Source organism: Calliopsis andreniformis, chromosome 3 (genome assembly GCF_051401765.1).
Source record: "Calliopsis andreniformis isolate RMS-2024a chromosome 3, iyCalAndr_principal, whole genome shotgun sequence".
Taxonomy (NCBI): domain Eukaryota; kingdom Metazoa; phylum Arthropoda; class Insecta; order Hymenoptera; family Andrenidae; genus Calliopsis; species Calliopsis andreniformis.
The window spans coordinates 7,686,609-7,708,274 of record NC_135064.1 but is presented as its reverse complement, the minus strand read 5'-3'; the positions used below and the strand labels follow the sequence as shown (position 1 = coordinate 7,708,274).

General features: G+C 34.4%; 1 protein-coding gene across 2 annotated transcripts in view; it reads right to left on the bottom strand.

The window, feature by feature from the left end:
* The window catches only part of LOC143177042 (GAS2-like protein pickled eggs), a 103,126-nt gene that overhangs the window by 12,521 nt on the left and 68,939 nt on the right, over window positions 1-21,666 (bottom strand). For both annotated transcript variants that reach the window (XM_076374796.1, XM_076374797.1), the window contains exons 4-5: window positions 2,298-2,499; window positions 952-1,036 (exon numbers count right to left, since the gene is read on the bottom strand). In XM_076374796.1, the coding sequence (XP_076230911.1) occupies window positions 952-1,036; window positions 2,298-2,499 (287 nt within the window). The remainder of the gene's footprint in view (window positions 1-951; window positions 1,037-2,297; window positions 2,500-21,666) is intronic.

The following is a 21,666-nucleotide window of genomic DNA, read 5'->3' as shown; positions in this document are numbered from 1 at the left end:
AAATGACATCGAAATAATTTAAGCTTATTGTGTTTATTGATAAAGAAAAATATGGTTACTGCATATTTTGTTCAAAATGGCTACTTCTAGCTTGGAGACAAGCATTGAAGAAAAATTTGTTTGTTTTACAGTTCTAAACTTATATCTAAGGTTTGACCATTTAATTCAGGAACAATCTGTATAAACCTAAATAGCCTTAAATTTAATCTGCGCGATCACGAATGGCTCTATATCATATTGGATCTTGTTAGACGTGTGTTCATTTGGTTGCAGATAATTCTACATTTATTTGATTTTGGACGATCTATATAAACGTGATTGATTGTACGTTGTTCTAGATTTCTTTTTGATAACCCGTCAGCCTAAGCAGTTAATTTAATCTTCAATAAAATACCAAAATAAAATATTTAGGACGAGCTATTAGAGTATTTGATTACTGATCACCTACTGCATATACAAATAATATTACTTATTTCTTTATGCTAGTGTGATGATATAATCCATGACGAGAGGAAGTACTTATGTATGTAATAGTATGTATCATTTAACTGATCGTTACTTCATTCAAAATTTAACAATAGTTCGAGAATAGAGTATTCAAATCTTTCGTCGAATAAATAGCCAATTAAATACAAGAGTTTGAAAGATTTGTATCAGGCAGTTTGTCCTTTATTTGCATACTTTGCCTGTCCTTCTACAATACGATAGATTCTATGTTATTTCATGATTTGTTAGATTTCCGTATCCCAGGAATGAAAGCAGAAGAGAGTAATATTAGAGACTGAGTAGTTAAAAAGCATGAGCTATCAGAAGGTGATTTGTACAATCACAGTGTTGAGATCTTACATCTTTTGAGGAAGCTTAAACAGGATCTTACCCCGACGAAGCTACGCAGGAGAGGAAACGAGCATGGACAGACAAATGACACTTTAGAAGCAGAAAATTGCTTACCTTTCGTAATGCACCTGCGCGCTGCCAAGGTCGAAGGACCCTCCAGCCTTTTGAATCAGCTTCGCTGAGATCATCGAGCGATGCGCTAGAATGAAAAAAAAAAGGGAAAACATGTTACACGTGTGATTATCCAATCACGTTTGTTTTCCATTTGTTATACGTGAATATGATTTACTCGAAAGGTAACCACTAATTGAACACTAATTGAGACGTCGTTCTGAATCAGCAATTGAAATGTACTGCCATTACTGAAATACCACTTGCACAAGTACTACTTACGAAGATATCGCCTCAGAAACTATAATTTATTGAAGGAAAAGTAACGGTACCGTTCGGAAAAATGTTAGTTGCAAAAGTACAGTGTTGTCTCGATACAAGCTTGAAATACACTCATTTTTTCCTTAGAACTGTTCTGTTACTTCACCTCGCCCTAACTCATGAAAAGATAAATTCAAATTATTAATATTATATATAAACTAACCCTTAAAATAAGCTTTTCAAATTCTATGACCTAAATAATCCTTAATCGCGAGATAGTATTGATATAACACTGTATCACTTGTAAATTTTATTAACTTTATTTAAACTACTTCATGTTCAGAAGTATATTATATATTAACAGAAATACTTCTTATATTATGAGAGGAGTTCAATTTTGTTTAAAAAATGCGTACAGTTGGTATAATCATATTCCTATGTTAGTAAATATTTCAGTAAAAAAATAAGAAAAAACAATAAAAATATTGCAAATAATTTTGTTATATCGATAACCACGTTGCGAGAAACGATTGTAGATAATAAGGAATATCTGACTAAATAAGTATAAAATGTTAGTGATTGTGGTTGCTTATTAAAAGCAGTGTGATGTATGAATATATTATCTCTATCAAGTTTTCTACTCGCAATTATTTATGACTTCTACTCTAAACCTACATTCTAAATTTGACTTAATTTTAATGAAATGTACATCACGTATAAACCAAATTTAGTTACCAAATGTTGACATACTAGATCATTAGGGTATAATATTCAAACAAATTTATTGTAAGTAATTTAATGTAGAGCATGCGTGAAATATTAACATTTTTTAACCTTTGTGTGCCTAACTATGTACCTATTTGTAAATTTCATTGTATTTGTTTGCGTCCTTGGGAGAATATTGCAAAATCATTCTAGATCACCCATTCTATACACATTTTTCTAATGATTTATGTTTTGCAAAAGAATTCATGTTCAGAATTTTAAATAACAGCTTCGAAAACCTCTGGCAACTCAATTGTGCACACGAGGGTTAAGATGCTGTGCGTTATATCCTATCCGTGCTTAAATATTCCAAATCTACTTACAAGTTCTGCATCGGCAAGGATCGTGCTTGTCCAAGTAGTGACTCAGTGTGTCCCAGCCTCCGCCAACTCGGACCATAACATGACTGCGTAGGATTCTCACGAAAATCAGCACTTTCGTATCTCCAATCCTATATTTTCCCTCCGAAACGCGGATCATCGGGAATTGCGTCGGGCACGTGCACCTCTCGACCAAATCGCGGACCTGTAACAAGCAAAGGAAAACATGTTCTTTAATAAAAGTTTGCAGAACACGTCGCTAGACGTTCCTAAACCATTTTGCAAATCTGAACGAAAAGATCGCCAACAGGAACAGAATTCAATCAGTTCCACTTGTCAGGGCGCATTGTGCTGTTAATTAAAGCGGCCGTCTACGAGAACGACGCGTTCGAGCGGCTGCAATGATTTTTCTAACACGTTGACAACACCCAACCCGAGCCGTATTTGTTGCACGGGATTTATGGTGCTTGTAACCGTGCAGCTGGTATTGATTAGAAAGGCCGTAACGCTGTTACGCGTGTAGTTATGTGTTTCTCTGGACTCTAGACGAAATGTCAAGGAAGCTGTCAACAGTTTCCGTAGTAGTAGACAATGATCAGTGAGATAAAGAAGCATTTTGCTAATGAGAAGAACGAGTGATTCTTTTTTCTAGTGACTATTGCTTCATTGTACATAATACTTCGTGTTTTCTTTTGAAATGTGTTACCTGCATAATCGAATTTATGATGCATCGAAAAATGAAAAATTATTGTAAAAAGCCAAGCTTTTCTTAGAAAACAAAAATAAATGAAATAGTATCAATATAGGTAAATAGTTAACTATTCTTATCAGAAATAATATATTAGCATCATTTCTGAAGAAGGAAAGAAAAAATTTATATTTCGTTCTGATAGTACGGTTACCTATTGAAATAAAAAACTAAGAAATTGAAAATAAGGAAGTTAAAAAAATGAGAAATTAGAAATTGACGGAATTAAGGAAATTTGAAAATGTAGGTCAAAGTAAGGAAAATAAGAAAATAGAGAAATCTAGAAATTTGAAAAGTGAAGATTAAGAAGTTTTTAGATAAAAACAATTACAAAACTAAATTCACGAAATATTACGATGGTTCCTTAAGTCTTATTTTTTTCCTTCTAAATAGTTGAAACATTTATCCATAAGTATCGTTCACTTATTAAAAAATCTGAAGTTAAATCAGGAGAAAAAATTAAAATAATACAATACCCTTTTTTTAAAAAAATTTATTTTATTAATATCTCTTCTAAAGGTGTTATCATCAAATAGTCAAATTCAGTAAATTTGTAAAGATACCTTTTATCCCTTAAGTTCTGACATCTAATAAAAAGACACCAAAATATATTCATAAAAATGCACTACTTTAAAATTCGATAAAGATATCCAAATGAAAAATCTGTCAAAATTAAAGGATCTAAAATTAAAATTGTCTTAATTTTCAAAAGCAAAACGACTGAACACACCAATGTGATGGAAAACAATCGCCAAACAAGGCAGATAAGAATTGCTCAGATATTTTATGAAGGACTACCATCGGTGATCGTGTTTTAACATGTTTCGCCTTGGGACATATAAACGTTTTTGCTACTTTCTGATGAAGTGAAAGCAGACACTACTGTGTCTGCAATTTTAAGTGCAATTATTATTATTTCGTTTTTACTAATCAACTATTAATTTCGTTGTACTTGTCAAAGTACCGTTTGAACTCTCTCTATGCTTTTTAGATGACGCTATATGTACATGCAAACATAGTGCAGAAAGATTTATGAACTGTACGAAGTCCTATAAAATGTAATAAAGAGATGAATGAACATTTTTTTCATCCATTATGCAATACGTTACACAAACACCTTAACCTGTTGAGCGCAGGAAATATTATTAATAGACAATAAATAACAATTAGCTGGAAAATATATATGAAATTGACATTAATATGCAATAAAGAATAAAAATTCGAGAGATATTTCAGTAATGTAAGTATTAAATCAGATAGAATTTTAAAAATATTCAAAGTTCCAGTCATTCCTAGATAAATATATCCCTATAAATATTCTAATTGTAAGATTCAGTATTTTACTGAGGTATCCGGAACATTTCCTAGTTTGCCATATATACAGAATACAACTTCGAAGTTTTTTTACATGTAAGATTAAACTATACCTGGAATGTTTCTAGTATAAGCTACAAGGACAGTCAGAATTTAAAGCATTTTAATAATACACTGAAAGAGATATTGGCATGACATGTTACTGACGTCTATTAGATTCTATCTTCCTATCTTAATGAAATATTCCAAGTTCCTAGTTCACCATCCAATTTAGTCTGTCACTGTTAGACTGCAGAGAACTTGCAATATCTTTGTCAAGCACTTCAATTAGAATATACGAGAAGGTGTTGTACTAAATGACTTACTTCGTACATTTCAGTGTTTCATTAAATTTCTAAATTAAACTGAATTAGTTCTAAATTAAAGAATCTAACCGAGTGTTGCACATATTCTTGGAAGTAGCTAGACTAGATAAAGTTGTTAGAAATCTTTCTAAACACAGTTAAAATAAACTAAATGTAAGCAGAAATTTGTATCAGCATAGACAGCATTACGCAATGTCTTTTCAGATCATTATACCAGGAATAATTTCAAACAGATTCTAAAAGTGCAAAACTGAATTGAACATGAGATAAGCTCTCAGATTATCATGGTTATATTACCAGAAAATTCAACCAAGAATTACGTCCAGCGATATGACATTCTGTTGAGATATACGAATTAATCTACGAAGAAACATGTAAAATAAAGAATAAAGTCGTGTCTTCAAACTTCTATATACCAATAATACAGGCACGCTTCTCGATAAATGATTTTATCATAATTGCCGGAAGCCTGGCAGTGAAAGCATTCAGCTAAAGGGCACATAAACCCGCTCGTGTATCTGTGAACGATTTAACGCCGACGATAATGGCGAATGATCGATCGATTACGAATAGCGACGTAGGTTTATCGCGTGTCGTGTTTTGACGTTGATCGGTAATCCAGTCTCCAACAAGTAGACTAGTGAAATAGAAATTTAGTAATTTTGTCCGATTGAATTCTTTCCGAAACATCGGCCGGAAGAACACTTTGCTCTTTAATTGGAGGGCGTATGCTTTATGGACATAGAAACGGAAGTGAAAGTTTCGATGGATTTCGAGGTGGATCGATCTAGAGAGATCTTCAACAGGATGCAGAAAACTGTCAAGCATGACTTGATCGGGCATATTAGATAATTTCTTATGCAAATACAAAGCTAAACGTCCGTTGCGAATGAGCAGCTTACCAGTTTTTGCTAGGTCATTGTCTTTATGAAGTTCTGCATGAAGTAGAAACGGATGGATAAGGGGACACTTGCTAAGGATTAGAAAACAATGATTCTGTACGATTTATAGTAGTAGAATATTAGAGTTCTATAGTTGGTGTTATTTTTCAAGAAAAACATCCAATTATGCAAGAACATAGTTTATAGTAAAGATAGGGGATGATTATCAATTCATAAACAGTTAAATTTATATATGTGTCTTTATGATACACAGATACACACCTTATGTATACATAGATTCTATAAATGTATGTATCTACATGCAACGACAGAAGAACCTGTAATTTTCGACATTATTAACTGCATTTATGTTTTTATAGTTCTATATATTTTTGATAATAAATAGTCTATTTATAGGTACAACAAGCACCTATATAATGATTCACAAATTTATTTGTAATAGACAGTTATTCATGCATACAAGTTAGAAAAATATTTTATTTTTTTAATTAACGCTTATATTATTTTACTTTTTGTATTTGTATTACCCCTTATATTTTCATATTTGGCGTGGAAAAACATCCATAGATAACTCAAAGAAATTGATAAACCAGAAACTTGAGACTTTTGTATAGAATTGGAGGAAGATGAATTAGACACTTCCCCCATAAACATGTGTAAGACATTTTGTACTTCACTGTAACCTTAAATTTTACATTGACTAACTATCAAATCTTCGTGTTCTATTATCTATAGTTCACATTTAAACCACTATAATATATCTAGATCTAGACAGATGCAGTAGTATATCCAACTTAAAAACCAACAATCCAAGTATACCTTAATTCCCAATTAATAGCCACCCAAATAACAACTCAATCTAAAATCCCGAATAGAATTCTCAAACCTCGCCTTCTCACTCATTCACGAAAAACCCATCACTCAAGAATCCTAACTCCACTGGTCCGCCACTGCAACCTCCTCCATCGCACAGAGTCTACAGGCCAACAATCCCAAGAGAAATCTCAACGCATCCCTTTTTCCCGCAGCTCTGATCAAAGCTCGTCGCGGTCGGTGAGAAAAAAAATCGGGCAAATCGAAAAGAACGCGACAAGCCCCATCCAATTATCAGGGCCGCGGCGTTAGCGGGACAAGCAGCCACGTTAGCCGAGGGAACTTTCTTCCCGGGAGTATTAAGTCGCCCGGATTATTGATTATGGTCTGTTATCGTCGCGGCGAATCGACCGGGATAAATATATATCATTTATGTGCGAACACCCACAGGCAGGCTTTTGACAGCGGAACGGTGAAAATTATTTATCGCTCGGATTGTGAGCGCAAGGCCCGCGTCCGTGTGTCTACAGGGCGGGATTCTTGGTCACGGGCTGTTGGGGAACGAACGCGCGGAAACGCCACCGGTTCCCCTCCCACCAACCCTCTTGTCTGCCTGTCGATGACATTTTTCCCGGGGAATGATTTACACCCGGCCGCGTGAAAGCTCGCGTGGACGATTTCCTGAAATTTCCAACGATTTCCTCGCGGTCGATCTATCGTTCAGACGATCAAACTGTTTGCTGTATGGGCTGCAGGCGACTTTGTCGTTTATGCTGTTGGGGCGGCGTTATAATTTATAGTTGATAGGGTTCTTTTTAAAGGTGAAGTAACTATTTGCACGGTGCGTCTACGAAGTTTTAAGACGAGAATCCCAACGAATTAAACTCTCAAGAGTGTAACTTTGTTGCTTTTTAGTCTTCAATATAGTTTTATTCTAATTTTATGGACCTACTGGTACAATCACGCAATTTCTGAATTCTTTTGTACACAGAAATTAGGTTTTGAAGTACTATTATAAACTTCTTCACTGAAGTCACGATATTGTACTATTATTCGAGATTCTATATACTGCAGAAAAACATTTTAAGTTTTTCTTGCAGTTTAACCTGTTTGAAAACAAAATTTAATAGCTACTTATTGCATTGGTTGATATTTGAATTCATAACAATACAATATAGCAAAATTTTGTTCAACAAAAGACAACTTTGAAACAGACGTGCTTACACATATGAAACTTATTACAAATCTCAATTCATATATCTCATTGATTAGATGCAATAACAACCACTAAATGTTTCAAACAGTATTCTTGGGAAAAAATCAGTTTTAAAATTATGCAGACGTACCATGTACATTTAGCTTTGAGTATGCTGAAGAAACGTATACAAACTTATATTAATATTTGAGGACTCATGTTGTTTCAACTCCTAAGTCCTAAATTTTTAATACAGTAAATGAAGAAAACACTGTTGACTTATTGTTAGTACACGTCATTGTATAAATATTAACAGAGAAATTGAAAAATTGTATATTCTAATTGCAATTTTTGCTAAATTGCAAAAATTTGCTAATTACAAAATATGTAATTACGTTACACATCAGATATAACGTAAATATTTAGAGAATTAACAAGTTTATGTCTCGAACTTGTTTGGAAGGATATGACTGCTTCTATGAAAGGAGTTAAACCATAAAATTCGTTACAGACGACAATGATTATCTACTATTTAACCAAGACTGTAATTTTACTTTAGTGTTTTAAATTAACTTTCGTCCCACCCTGTATAAATACATAACTGCTAACAATTTCTCATATTATATGTCTATATTAATTAAGTCTGTGTTAGGTGATGAAATAACCTGATACATTAAACTTTGTTCAAAGAAAGAAAACGATTATTACACACATCATTGATTAATCATTGACACACATAACTAATTGGAATTCCAAAAGCATATATCGCTGTTCCTGTTGACGTCAATTGACGACGTTCGTTTGCGTCACAACCCTTGATGTTCCAAATATTTAATTCATAATTAAGTTAGTACTAGCGACGAGCATTTTAGACGCGGATCGTCGAGTATCCACCTCATACTAATTGCTCAATGACGAAACATCAAGAAAAGCTCATATGGTGCGAGCTATGCGATCCTATCAACGTTGAGCTCTCTTAAACCATTCAAGTTGCACATTACGTCTGATACGAAACCCTTCATCGTAAGTCTTGGAAGACGTAGACTTCAACTGTCAACATCAATCCCAATAGCAGCAATCTTGCTCGTCGATCTTTTCTACTGTTCGCTTTGCGACATACCAATTGTCTACGACTCGCTAGCTTTATAGGCTGCATATTTCCTGTTTGGAAGCAATGATTCGAGAGGCTTCGAATTGTAAACCAAGTGCCAGAAACGTTGCACACGGAGGCTGAAAAAAACACTGAAAATATTTGGGAGATTCGTCGAGACCAATTTGTCTGAAAACAATTTGCTCGCATCCCTGCACGAGTTTCCAGAATTTCGTCGGCAATGTGCGCGAGCGAATATCGCTCGGAACAAGCGGCGTGGCGCATTGCAGGTGAGCGGACAGGATGAATGGTTATGATGCTATAATGCAAGGCCGCCACGACTTACGTAATAGAACCTAACCTAGCTGTATGGAATACGATTTGTGATCGTTATTTTATTGTTCAGAAATAGGGGGCACGTAGTTGAAGAGTTTGTTCACCTCATGGACCTAAACCAGACCTAAATTGAGCTTAATCCAGACTTGTCAAACCTAGGCCAAGTAAGTTTATTTAATGGGATGGAGTGAAAAAATTAAAATTGTGTGATTCTTTTTGATGGTGAAAAATATTTGTTTTTAAGTCTTCAAAAATTAGATTATGTTTGCAAAGCTTCAGTTATGTCGAAATAATTTTTCAGATGGTGCAAGTGTATTGAAGTTGGATTCTTTTGTTTTCTGAAATGTTGGGTCTGCTGGTAAGTTCTGTTCAATTTTAAGTAAACACAAACAGCAGAAGTTGGACAGAACTTCCTGACAGATCCAATGTATTTTAAGCAGTCCGTGTATTTTTACTGTTTTTTACTGGAGAGATAACAACAGGATTTTCAATGTTTCCTCTTATGTTTCCTTCTTGTGAAATGTGTAGGATCCATATAGGAAGACAGTTAATTTTCATTTGTAATTATATTAGGTACATACATTTTAAATCCTCAATCCACATGGTAGCATCACTGTATTTATACTAATCGAATTTTTAATATTCAGTATAAAAGATATGAATAATTTACACAGATTGATACATTGAAAAATTATAATTTTGTATACCCTAGGTATTATAAATTATTTTTTCTAATGGAATAATAATGACACTACCATATGTTATAATATTGAAACCACATCGCCGAAAGATTAAAAATAGAATTCTTCATACTTTATAAAAAAGCAGTAATATTTGATAAAATATCATCGCAACTTGAAGTACCTTTGAAGGAGATTTTATAAAAGCTTTTAAAATTTAAAAAAACCGAAACACAAAAAGGTTCAGAAAATGAATACAAAAGTGTTTAAACGGCTTGTGGCATACAAGAATGTTCATTAACCAATCTCAAACTTTGACAAGTTAAACATTATTATAAAAGACAACTTTAATTCTCAAATCATGTCTTTATGTATATTTCGTTTCGATTCATAAATAGACGAGGATGAAAAAGAATTTAATGATTCTTAAAACGATAATTATAAACAACATAACTCAGGATATAATGTTTAATTTTCTAAATTAATATTAATTTACTACCACATAAATAAATTATTCTAGAAATAAATTCGTCCAATTTTTAAGCCTTTTTACGTCACCCTTTTAAAACCAAATAGCTTGTCTACAAACAATTTCTTCATACGTTTAATTATTGAAAAAATAATTCAGTGCAATCACTAAAACCAGACGTATTATATAAAAGTGTCAGAATTCAACATCGAATCTGTCTGGAAAGGCAAGAAATTTGAATGAAAAGACAAAGATGCTAGCGCGCGAAGCAATAAAAAGAGCGTGTATCTATTATTCAGGAAAACTCCAGGGAATGAGTATCAAGAAAGACAAAGCAGAAGAAGACTAGGGGGAGAATGAGAGCTGGAAGAAGGAGAGAGGCAAGGCACCTCGTTCGCAGCCCACGCACACAGAAACGTCGAATTAATTCCTGGATTTTTCTGCCGGTAGTTTCACCTTACTCGCGGAATTATTCCAGATCGCTTGTCGCTGTTCCTTCGCCACGACTTCCGGTATAAAATGTGCGATTTGTTCTCAGCCGTCCCCACCTTTGAATTTAGAGAAGTGCAAGCTACTTTAAATAGGAATCTATTCTTTTTCTCAAAGTCGTATTTTTGCGAATATAGTATTTGGTCAATATAAAGTAATATAAACTCGTAACAGGTTGTCAGCGAGGAGCTTATAATGCAGGAATATATTTGTAAAATCAATTCATGCATCAATAACACAGATTTTGTCTTTTCTTAGATGAGATTGATGGAAAATACGAAAGGAATAAAGCTATAATTAAAATTTAGTATATAAGGTGTTTGATGCCAGGTATCAGAAATTTTAAAGGGTATTTTTACATGTTAATATAAGACAAAAACTAAAATAGACGAAATTTGGCGCTTTGTGTCAGAGTTATGGTTTGTTGAAAAAACACCTAAAATATACGTGAAATGTGGTTGACTCGGGACTTACTTTACTGACTTCATTGTGTTTTACCTAAATAATGCACATAACCAGTAGAATAAGTCCTAAATCAGATACTTTCACGCATATTTTTACAACAATTAATAACTTTGAAACGTAATTTCGTCATTTTTAACATGTATAGTCACTTTTAAATATTTTTGACATCTGTTGTTGAAGACCTTGGATACTAAAGATTATTTTATAATAAGGCAATACTAAAATTTAATATAGTCGTTATAAACTCGTAGTTTTGCTCCGTTTTTAGGATCTTTCTCGCTTAATCTTGTTTTATGTCTCTCAATCTTATTCATGATAAAACAAAACGAACGATAAACCTACGGATTGATTTGTGAAAGTTCCTTTTTAGACCATATAAAACTTGCAATGAGTAAAACTGTATGTTACAGTGTACACCATGTGTACTAATGTGTACACAAAACTGAGAATATTCGCAATTTATTACCTATATTGATTCATATTCATTCGGAGAATGAATATCAAGTTAAAAATTGTAAGTGGATATGTATCTACATTCTACATTGATATTCAAATAGTATACTTTTGAAATCCTTTTCTGAAAATTGGTCCCTAGGTATATCATTATCTGCGTCTAGAGAATCTTCAAATTAATATTTGTAGGTACGCTATTAACTAAAAATTTTTAATCATACTCTAAATAAAAAAAAATAAAGGGCACTTTCTTAAATGCTCAACTTAAGTAACAATAACTAATTTTAAATAGTAAATTATTCCATTATACCCAAATGAACAACTTCGTAACTATTGCCGAAATTGTCAGTTTCGAGTCTAAACTACCTCAAAATATAGCATAAGTGTAGTTATTGTATTAGTTGAAGTTAAAATGATTTCAAACTTCTGACCAGTACTCTCAGTGGACACTCAATTTACGAGTAATGCAAACAGTAACTATCCAAAAAAAATTCTCAGATGGCCATGTACCCTACTAACAATAAGTCGTGAGCTTGTAGCAAGATAACTGTAGTAATTTTCTTATTTCCCTATCCACGTTTCTGATGTTCAATTCCTCTTGTGTGGACATTCGTCTTCTCCCTGACCAATAGGAGAAATCAGAAGAACTGTCGAGGTAAGCATTAACTCCATAAAAGTCATCTTTTTCGTTGAATTGTAGCGGATACTCAAAGACGGAAGAGGTGCATTAGTTTTTCAATTTCCATAACGCTCATTTGCATCCTTTTAATGCGGATACCGTGAGTCAAGATCACCGACATTGACAAGCTGGCTGAGTTCGATCAAAACGACAATGAATACAGATTCCCGCCATTCAGGCGACGGGAAAAGGATATAACCTAACATTCTACACTCAACGTCGTTGTTTACGTCCCTAACGACTGCTCGTGATCGCGTAAACTGTAATTACCCACGGTATAAGAAATTATCCGATGCCCATTAACTTCGGTTGCCCGTAAGTTCTGCAACCTTTCATTTTCCACGTGACATTTTTTGCTTTTCGGCGTTACGTTACGTCAACTTTCCCTGGAACTGCCGTCACTGGAAAATCCGTAGAATCGTGTAGATATAATAGAGCGATATACTATATACATATCCTTCTCTGCAGTCCAATTCAACTCACATTTAACTATATAAATGGACTCAAGCTTCGAGTACGAAATTCGGAATTCTTTTCAGCAAAAAATACATATAATAATACATACAATGTTTTACATTGTATTTTACATACAGTTTACATCTTACTATTTACATCTATTTACGAGCCCAATTTACTTTTGTTTTGTTAAATAATAATAGAATTTAAAAATTTTAAAATTTTTATTTTAGAATTTAAAAATTGGTGTCATATTTAAGTGATTCAAATCAATTTAAGTAAAAAAAATTTAACTATAATTTCGTATTGGAATGTCATGGACATGTGCCTCACAGCCGGTGACAAAAAGATTATTAAAATTCATGAGAGATACCAGGGATTTATTAGTCAAAAGGTTTTAAAAATTTTGTTTTGCCCTCTATGTATAAAATATTGCCAAAATAATGTAAATAGATAATAAATAATTACTTACTAAAGAAAAAAATACTACAAATAGGAGAAATAAAGAGATTAGATTAGCTTCTCCTCTATTTTATACGTAATTATTCATGACATAGTCCTAATTACGATCAACATGAAATTATAACTCTTATATTTTACTTAATCTAGCTAATAAAAAATTCATTATATATATATATTTAATGTATAGAATAAATTATCCTAAATATAAAATTGGAAGTAGATGATAGCTACAAGTAATAGTTCGCCTCTAATTGTAAAAAGTTAATCCAAGATCCATAAATATTCATGAAGATTTATAAATCGAAACCTTCCTAATTGTGAATCTATGTAAGTAATGTATGTAGGTAATGAATTCTTTAATAATAAAAAAATTGTGAGTCTTTCATAGACTTAAGTTCTTGTCACACTTTAACCACCCTTCAGACACTTAGAGACTCTATTGTAAACCTACTGATCTGAATAGACGTTAAAGCCATAAATTGCCGTCTAAGCATTTTAAATAAATTATTCGGCGGACTCATTAGAAATTTAATAGAACTACACATGTTCAATAACAGAACAACGTCCGTGGACCCGTTCTTGCGTTCCATTATGCGGTAACCATTGGCGAAGAGAGGCCGATATCATCGGTGGCAGGCAATAAACTAGCAAGACACTTCTCGTTTGTTCAACAAGCTTTCGTACTCGTGTCGCGGGCCTATACTTCCGCGTGTCGACGTGTCTATTAACATAAGAACGCGAAGAAAACTAATCCCGCCGGGTTCGCCAGGACTTTCCTTCTCTCCGCAAGGGTCTTCGCTCACGTGACCCCGCCGCGTGTTTCCTACATGAACTATCCTTTTCGCGCACGCGCGTCGCACGATGCACGAAGTCCTCATGCGGCCTGTCTGCTACCTCTTCATTAAGACAGTCTTTATTATATAGAATTTATACATTAAACTTGGATGCGTGATAGCGAGGAAAAGCTTGTCTGAAGATGATTCCTCAAATTAAGTTAGCAGACTGATGTCTTGGATCAGCAGCATTTCACATCCCTTTAAATACAGGATTAACTACCTTTCATCTACTGTACAGAGCTGGTAAGATCGCATCTGGAAAAATGCGAACCTATACAAGGTTCCAGTAGAAAGGATTTCTTGCGTTTTCACGCACTTTCGGATGTAACGTATTATTGGCTGAAGTGATCATAACTACTAATTCAATCAACGTACTCCTTATATACGGAAATCTATTGCTATATCAACATGTGTCTCGAGTGCAATCTTACAAAATGTGCACAGTACAATATAAGGGTGAGTCACGTAACTTGAATTTCCTTGTAAACTGTTTATTGTCCGAACAAATGTTTTGAATGAAAGTTATTTGATATCAAAAACATGCTCTTCTTTGGTGTGTCCCTCTCAATACCAAACAACTTTCGTTTGAAAAATAATGTACAAGAAAATTCAGGTGATAAAGTTACGTGATTCGCCCAGTATACAGATTTAGAAGTTTGAGATTGTCCCTGGTTGTTGAAGCAACTTGAACACTTCCTATGCGTTACTTTGGGTTTAGCTTCTAATTTCCATCGCTTCAATTGTGACTCTATTAATTTAAACTATGAGTTAAAATATTGAAACAAAGAGTAAGGTTAGGTAAGTAGGTAGGTAGGTATAAGCTACTTTACTCACTAGGATGCAAGAGATCTTCTATGCTTTCAATTTTTTTATGTTATATGCCAAATAAACCTACCTATAGGTGTTTATGACAACTGTAGGTGGTTGACCAAACTATCTACTTAAGTCTAAACTGGATTTAGCTTATTGCTATCTACATAGATAATAAAGGTGACTGGATGAAAATGACAAATTTTCAAAATTGGAGTAGACGAGGATTATAACTCAGCCAAGAAAATGTTATATATGTGGGGAAAAAAGAACATTAAATTTTTTAGGCATAATACGTGTACGTTAAATGTAGGCTAAGTTCAACCAGACCCAAAAACAAAATTCCCCAAATGATGCGTTGATATTTGGTCGAGTCTTCACACAATGATAAGGCTACAAATATTTAACTTACAAATATTTGGAGTTTGGGTAAATGCGACTAATAGCTTAAAAGGGTCCTCATCTTTTGTAAAATAAATATAAAAAAGCATGTAAAGTTACAATCTTAAGTAAATACCAAAGTACACACTTCAAAATTTAATTTAGAAAGAAAGCAATTAGTAAAGAAATCTTAATATTGACTCGACATTCTACGATTATACAGTACAGAAGGTAAACTTCCTGAAACTCCCAAAATTAAATAATTCTTGCATTATTATGCACTATTATGTAGGTATTAATAAATATATCTAGATAACTATGCGTGTATCAGCTTATTAGTGCCAGTATATTCTAGAAAAATAGGAAAACAAATAGCTAAACACGTTACACAAAAACACGTCGTACTAATAAACGTTAGTCACTTTATCATAAACTACAAGCGCCGAAGCGTAGCTATAAAACTGAAATGGATTCCCATTACATTGTATTTAATCCAACAATACTATTTCCAACTTCAATATTTCAATCTTATCGCCCTGTAGTTCGAACCGCTCTAATACCTCAGCTTAGGTATCTAAGTTCAAATGTATCGCCCATTCTTAGCACGAAACCGTGCAAGTACAAAAGGATGTCCGTTACGTCACCATTGGAGCCTATAAAATCGACCTCAAAAAAATATTAGCGACATTTATTAACAGAGTGCATAAACGGCAGAGAAAGTGATGGAACCTCTAGCAGCTAAGATATCCTGATCGCTATCTCGTCGCTATCGCCAGCAGCCGATCTTCCCAGGATGATCCACGCGCTCGTGGGAAGAGGAGAGAACGATCCGTAGTTCCGTGATTGCGATTCACCATGGAATCTTGATCATGAAAATGAGTCGCGGCGCACGAGCGGCGCGCCGCGTCTTTTCCGCGGGGAAATGAAAGTCCCTGAGGAAGCGTTTAAGATCGATGAGTCTTGTTATCCTTTTTGACACGTTTAATCATGCACGAAAAGAATATTGTCGTAGTAGAAAAACTGCGAAAAATTCCTAAGTGGATCCAATACTTAATCAGTTTTCATCTTGTTTAATTCTTATGAAGAAATGGTTCTTTCTCTGTACAATTTTATAAAAGTTGTAAGTTTGACCACGAATAAGACCACGGGAGAATCAGGTTCTAGTTTGCTTCTCATCCTACTTCGTAAAGTTTCTACTTCGTAGAAAAAATATTCTTCATAAATTGCCTTATTTAGATGCCACTCGTCGACGGCGTTCCAGCGTCTACATAAATGTGAATGATAATCGTATTATTTATGCCTCCTTTCCCTTTCACCTTCGATTTATCGACGGATATTATCCTTCCGCGCGAATCAAAGTCAATACGTGAAACTCTATAATAAAATTACATGCAGCTTCCCGGGGACGCTGTATTTATTGGGCAATTAACGTCATCATTTTGATGTAGATATGCAATTATCATACTTTTGAGATATCTTTCAGAGTTACAGTGACTTTCAACTTCTATTCTTTTGGAGGGAAATACATACTCTTTAACGCGTTAACTGCAGCGCCAGACTATGTATATAGAACTTGGCTGGTTTTGTATGGCGCCGTTGCAAGCAGTGTAATGAATAAGACATCATTTTTAGAAATATTACGGTAATCATCTTCTCAGTTTTCTCAGGGATAAATTTATTGACGTTTAAAAATATAATCTGACTTTCTGCTATAATCATATTTGCATGCAAATTTCTCTTTTGATGTCAGGGAATTTTATAGTAAAAACTGATTAATTTTTGTGAAAATAGTAATTTAAATATTAATAATATTGATATTGACAATAATAGATATAATAAACATTTAAGTATACTAGTTTATATCGCATAAGCGTCTTCTTTATAGACTATAATCTGCAAAATGATTAGCAGTGTCAAGATGAAAAGTAATGATAAAAACGCTTTCTGTAATTACAGACGAATTTCACTTCACACGTATCATATTAATGTTGGAATATAATAATGTAACAAAATAGAATTAAATAAATGATAAAAGTATTTCTTTGAAAATTAATATCCAATCTGCTGGAATTATGCTTCGATGTATGAAGTGAGAAACATCCCTTTCATAGGGGGAAGGTTTGAGAGATTAATTAAAAACGAAACGATTTCCTTCGTCGTTCCTATACAAATGCCTTTCGAATTCCTAAAATGGCTACAGGAATCTGCAGGGAGACTCTGTTATAATTGAAACTCCATACCAAAGAAGCTGATTCGATGTACTGCATTCAGTTAAAATATTCAATGTGTTCGCATAAGCGATGGACTCGTTTATTGATCACGATGTACCAGCGATATGGCAAAATAGCAACAATTAATCATCAGTGAAGCTTGGGAAATATTATAGAGTATGAATATTGAGTAGCTCAATCTTAAAAATCTCTGTTTGAAACAGAAAACCTCATTATGAACAACAATTTTCTTCTCAATTCTAAATGATTCATTCTAAAATATAAAATAACGTTTCCAAAAAAAAGGTTTCATAATAGATGTGTCTTCCGCGTCGCGAAAATCAATGTAGTTCAAAACCTTAGATCGCAAAATATTTTTATTCTGTTCCTAATAAGTAATGACATTTACTATATAATATTTCTTTATACAATCAATAATCATGTAATCCTAGAAATTCTCTTCTAAAGGATTTATATTACTCATGAAAATCCTGTCAGCAAATCTACATTCGTATTTTATTTATAACATGAAAGTTCATGTTAGAAGTGTCAGCTATTACCATCAATGTTGAAATCGTAAAAACGTTAGTATGCGTTGAAAACGAGCAATCAGAAATCACGTTGTTTAAATTACAATTTTCTTTAAACCATGTTTTCACAAACTGAAACTATAGTTTAAAAAGATTCCATTACGATATAATATGTCTTTTATATGCTACTATATCTTCCTAGAAGTATTACTTACACACTACCTTTCATACATTTCCAGCCATGTTTCCACCAGTCAAAACTCCTATAAAATATTTAAGCAGGAAAAGAAAGCACTTTTGTCGAATACAATCAGACCATAGCACATAAACTCGTAAATCCTGCAAGACAACGTAGCCACAAAATAGCTGTAGTTGTTTCTTGCCAGAAAAACCAAGAAGCACCTCAACCCACAAAGAACTTATCTCCCTTTGACATGGCCTTACAAGTTACTTCGCGCTCCACATTTACTAGCAGCGACCTATATTTTTCCGTTTCACCTCTCCTTCGTCGAGACGGCTGCATTAGAGACCAAACAGACGACCAAATACAAGAGAGCTGGGTAAAAATCTTTGTTCCAGTTCGCCTGCTCGTATAGAGCCACTTCTATATCTCTCCCACGCGATACTGAGGGACCTTTTTAGATAAGGAAAAACGTGGCCCGATCGAGACAGCTTTCCTCCTACGACCCGATTTCAGAGCATTACCGTTGGCGATGACGCGGAAAGTCCGCCTATTCGACAGACAGCTACAGCTTCTTCAGTTGGCAGTCCGTTTCTTCGGCCCTTCCTGCGTTATCTTAAGCGCTCGCGAGTGTTCTCGACACGCAGCTGGTCCTATCGACTAGTTTACATGATCCTCGTACGTGGACAAGCTACTATGAAGCTTGACGTCTGAAGAAGTTGAAGACGTCTTTGCTGATGATTCCTTATGAATTGTGTTTACATAGTTTAGTCCCTGCGCGATGGCCTTCGTATGTCCTATGGAGTCCCATTTTTTTGTAAATATATCATTAGTCCAATGAATATACCATTTTTTTGTAAATATATCATCAGTGCAATGAATATACCATGCACTGTGCAATGGTGTTGTTTGGGAGAATATTTCTAAATACCTTTATGGTAATTCTAAAACCTGTATGTACGTATCATTTAACTTAAAAAACAGAAGTTTGCTATTAGTATTATTTCCATCTTCGTTCCAACTTTTTGATGTTCCACGCTTGTTTAATTTGTTGCTTGTATGTAAGTAGTATTGTTATTGCAATGGACACAAGAAACTATCAGTTGTACTAAAAATAGAGACTATCTCCTATACAGATTCTAAGCTATGGTGAGATAATATATGTATAGTTTGCAATGATTCCGAGATTCATATAGCGCGCATTATACACTATCTCCAGGGAAATAATAAATTCTGCAAATAGAACTAATACAAAGTAAAGATAAACTGAAAAAGGAAAATGTTTGTAAGAATGAGTAACAAAGACTAGTACTACACTACATCAAGAACATCTACGTTGAATTTTATTGGTAACAGTAAGTATATCAAATATGTAATTAACGATTGGACTATTATATGCACCACAATACAGAGTGACCAATTTCGTACCGACCAATTGGGAGACATACAGTAATCAAAGTGTTAATGAGATTCCAATGCCGCGAACCGTGACCACCTTGATGAACAAATTAAAAATATCGTTTTTTTTTAAATGATAGAAAGGTAATTAAATTCTTAAAATAGGCACTGATATCATTTCGATTGTTAAGATAAATAATATCGGTACTCAATTATGAACTTCGTACATAGTTTAAGAGGAGATTGTATTTTGAAAGCATGAATTGTTAAATAGTCTTACAATATTAAGCAATTTTTCTATATAATAAAAAAAGCTAGTACCTATTAATAGAATATTTTGACCACACATTAGTTTGCATTTATAATATCAGTATAGATATGACTTTTGTATTGCGTTAATTTTATATTTATATTTCATTTCTAAAATATTTTTCGATAACTTCTTTTAAATAACTTCTATTATTGCGTGTGACCGAAAACTTTGTGCCAGGGGTAGTATAAGTAACCAGTTATACTTATATCTATTTTAAATGAAGAACGCCAGTCACAACCAGTTCTCCTTGATTTTCCAAATGAAACACAACAAACGGCACGCGGAATTGTGTCACTGTCACAAAATTAGCCTTCAAATAGCCAGACGATCGCGAAACGATGCAACCTATTTTCGAATTTTTTCCCGCCGTGAAAAAGCGCGCTCGTTCCCGTCGTTCCGCTTGCCCGATTTTTGCCAGGCCGCAAACCGCAGCGCAGGATAGCAAAAAGAAGGACGTCGGCGAAACGAGAAAGAAGAAAAGGGTCGACGTGGGCGGGCCACGCCTTCTTGTCCGTACGACTTTTAATAATCGGCCCGATTTATCAATGCACCGGCCCTAATTAGTAAGCAGCCGCGTTCTTTTGAAGCGTGTGCATTGTGCACGGCCTTCTCGCTCCCGCTAGTCCGGCGAGCGAAAAATACGCGGGATGGAAAAAGAGGCGACGAGGAAGAGCAGCACCCTTCCTGGCCGTGGCTTGTATTGCTTCTAAATCAAAGAACGCCGTTTCTTGGGCCGCCCCGAGCGATCGATTTCAAGCGAAACCATCGGTGTCTGGGATCTTTCGACTATCGACGTTACGGGGAGAGTGGAGAAGAACAAAATGTTTCTCTATTGCAACGATGAGGTGTCTTCGTTGCTAGGACCGTTCTTACATCGCAATGTGATTGGAAAACTGATTATAGGTACTTTCTGCAATGTATTTCAATAATCAATAATTATACAGCTCCCACAAACAAAACCCTTTAACGGAGGGTCAAAGGACTCGGAGCGAAAATGTAGTCAATAGAGTCCTGCGTTTAATATGCATATTAAGACGCTTGAAACAGAAGAGTGGTAAGCACTTGTCAGATACAGAAAATCCTTTAAAAATCCCGCTGTAGTAGCAATTATTGCAAGAAAATGACGTCAAAACGCAGATTAGAAACCGAGTTTATTATCCTCAGTAATAAAAAGGTCTGGCCAGCCCCTAATCCTCGAAAAACCGACTGTTTGGAACTGCTACACCGCAAATCAACACGGGGTCAGAAATGACCCGGGGTGGCGCTGGCTAGCCGAGGGTTAAAGTAACGCCTTGGAGGATGACATCAAGTTTCGACCAATTGAGCTTTTTCCACATTGAGAGGTTAAGCCAAGTCAGCAGCAACGTATCGTAGAAACGTACAGTAAAAAAGATTTACTGGACTATACATGATTGTACAGGTCTTATATTCTCGTATTTTGGTAAAGTCACGATGACTAAAAATTCAATTACACGATGACTAACTGGACATACGTGTCTTCGCACGGAAAGTTAAAGCAGGCATGTCTAACTTATTTCGAACGAGACAAGGACACTTCTCTACATTTATCAGCTAGACACCCTAAGTGACTCAGATCAGGATCAATAGAAGATTGGTCATATAATATCGTCAGTTGATAAGAAAACTAGAAAAGAAGGTCTTATCTTGGGTGTCATAACAAACAGAGGACTGGAATTTAAAACACATTGCAATAGGATGTTGTGATTATACACTAATGATGTAATATACTACTACCAATAGAATATTTGGACACTTGCTAGAATCTAATATACAAAA